General features: G+C 48.9%; 1 protein-coding gene across 1 annotated transcript; it reads left to right on the top strand.

Moving 5' to 3' along the window:
• The first annotated feature begins 1167 nt into the window (after positions 1-1167).
• Positions 1168-2313, top strand: LOC102837810 (mas-related G-protein coupled receptor member X1-like). Its single transcript, XM_006861038.1, has one exon. The coding sequence runs from the start codon at positions 1168-1170 to the stop codon at positions 2311-2313; it is 1146 nt and encodes a 381-aa protein (XP_006861100.1).
• The last annotated feature ends 279 nt before the right edge of the window (positions 2314-2592 follow it).

The raw sequence follows: 2592 nt of genomic DNA, 5'->3' as shown, positions 1-2592 counted from the left end.
AAGAAGGAGTGAGTGAGCAGCTATGGTGAACATCAGTAAGAGGAGCAGAGATGAGAACATGCCAGAGACGTGAACGCTGGGTTGGGTGTGCTTGAAGTTGTCATTGTTCATGGTAAATCCAGATTGGGGATGAACTGTTGGAGAAGAGAATAGGAAGAGAAGACAGGAACTCAGGATTGCAGATGCCTATTTTCAGTAGCTGATCTCAGGGAAGGACCGTATTCTGGAGTTAGAGAATGAGCAGGAATTAAAATGTAAGAATCAAAGGGCCTTGGAGGAAGCTGTGAGGAGCTGAGAACCAGAGATGTTTAGACAACAGCAAGAAAGCACTAGAGTGTCATTGCATGCCATGAACGGTTAGGTACAAAATCATGAGTTCACACAACATTACTAGTGACCTAAAATGCACCCATCACTATCCTAGGTGAAGAGAACAGAATGAAGAACAAAGCTAGTCTGGTCTCGCTTGGCATGGTCATGTCTGCAATTAGTATACACACAAGACCTATACATGGAAGGGTTGGCCATTCCTTCACAGGTATGTGGATCGGCTTCAGAGAGGCCTTGAAAACTCTCTGGAGCTGTTCTACTCTGCACATACGGATTTTCCATGAGTCCAAATCATCTTGATTGCCATTGGTTTTGAGTTTGGTTATTGATTGGGAACATTGGTAGAGGTAAAGGGATAACAGACCAGGACACACAGATGACAGAAGTGTCGTGGTCCAGCAGACTACTGAGGCCTGAGTTAAGGGGGAAGGTGATGATCAGTAGGGAGTCCCTGGGAGTCCAAAAGACTAGCAGTCTGAGAAAAGACTGGTCATCTATGTCCTCAGAAGAAAGGACTGGTTATCTAGGTCTAAACAAGTCAGCCATTGAAGACCCTATGGAGCACAGTTCTACTCTGACCCACATAGGGATGGTATGAGTTGGACAACTGATTTGTAGTCAACTTGCTTGATTAGGGTCAGGCAAGGGGATAAGACTCAATGGAGGTCTTCATTATGACCTAAGAACCAAGTGTAAGAAACCATACTGTTACCAAGACAACTCAAACAAGCTAAAGGCTTTCTTTCCAATGGGTTGTCCCATAGAATGTTCAAGTGTTGTTAGGATCTAATGGGAGTCATGGGGCCCAGGGGTGGGGACATAACAATGGAGTCCAACATGATATCCAAGAAGAACACCTTGGTGCAGCTTCGTGTGGTTGTGTCCACAGGTGAACCCTGGGCAGCAGCGCCTTTCAGAGACTTCCCAAACTGGGTTCCAGCCAACATGGCGTCCTCTTCCACGCCATCTCTCTGGCCACTAGCCTACAACAGTGGACTGGAAGAAATGAACATGGAGCCCACTAACAGCCCCGGGAACTACACCCAGAGCAAGACGCTGGCCAGGCTCACCTTCCCCATCACAGTTGTCATCAGTCTCTTTGGGCTCTTCTGGAACGGGACCGTCCTCTGGCTCCTGGGTTTCCGCATCAAGAGGAATGCTTTCTCTGTTTACGTCCTCAACTTGGCGGGAGCAGATTTCACCTTCCTGTGCTGCCAGCTCTTCTTCGTCTTGACGGACATTCTGACAGGTTCCTATGATATTTCCTTGACAATCCTTCACTTCAAGGTCAAGTGGCACTTTTATTCCACCTTCCCCATGGCTAAACTTGTGGCCCCGATAGCGTTTTCCTCCTACACCATGGACATGAGTCTCCTGGCCGCCATCAGCACGGAACGCTGCCTGTCCGTTCTCTGCCCGGTCTGGTACCGCTTCCACCGGCCCAAACACCTGTCCACCATCGTGTGTGTCCTGCTTTGGACCAAGTCCCTGTTGGTGTGCACACTGACAGGAGACAGCTGTGGTTTCCTGTCCAGAGGCTACAGTAGGCAGGCCTGCTACCATCTCACTGTGGTCAGTGCAGTGCTGATCCTCCTCTTGGTCTCTGTGATGTGTGTGTCTAGCTTGACTCTGCTCCTCAGGGTCCAGTGCTCCTCCCAGCGACACCACCCCACAAAGATCTATGTTATTATCCTGCTCACTGTCCTTGGGTTCCTGCTCTGTGGCCTCCCTTTTGGAATGTACTGGCTACTTCTAGACTGGTACCAAACCCTACTCCAGCCCATGAACCTGCCCTACTATCTCATTGATATTCTGTCCTGTATGAACAGCAGCGTCAACCCCATCATCTACTTTTTTGTTGGGAGTTTCAGGCGGTGGAGGAAGTGGGAGTCCCTGAGGGTGGTCCTGCAGAGGGCTCTCAGGGATGAGGTGGGGGTGGAAAAGGAGTCTTCCCACACAGGCACCATGGAGCTGTCTGTCTGACATCTGTGAAGAGCTCTCTGGAGATCCTCCTCATGGGTTTGCTGGTGGTCTCCTCCTGTCCCTCCTAAAGCTATAATCATCTTCCAAATCGCACATTCCAACTCCCATGAGGAGGAGAAAGATATCCACATAGTAACCGAATACCACTGGGAAAGCTTACTTGAGAAGACAGTGTAAAGTCTCCAAACTATACTCAATCTTATTTCTAAGAATGTTTGATGTACGTTTTCTTTGTGAAAATATGGAGTGTGACCAAATCCAGCCTCCTCCACCCTCCCA

Source organism: Chrysochloris asiatica, unplaced genomic scaffold (assembly GCF_000296735.1).
Source record: "Chrysochloris asiatica unplaced genomic scaffold, ChrAsi1.0 scaffold00040, whole genome shotgun sequence".
In the NCBI taxonomy this organism is placed as follows: Eukaryota; Metazoa; Chordata; class Mammalia; order Afrosoricida; family Chrysochloridae; genus Chrysochloris; species Chrysochloris asiatica.
The sequence above is the reverse complement of the archived record's forward strand: the minus strand, read 5'-3'. Positions and strand labels throughout refer to the sequence as shown.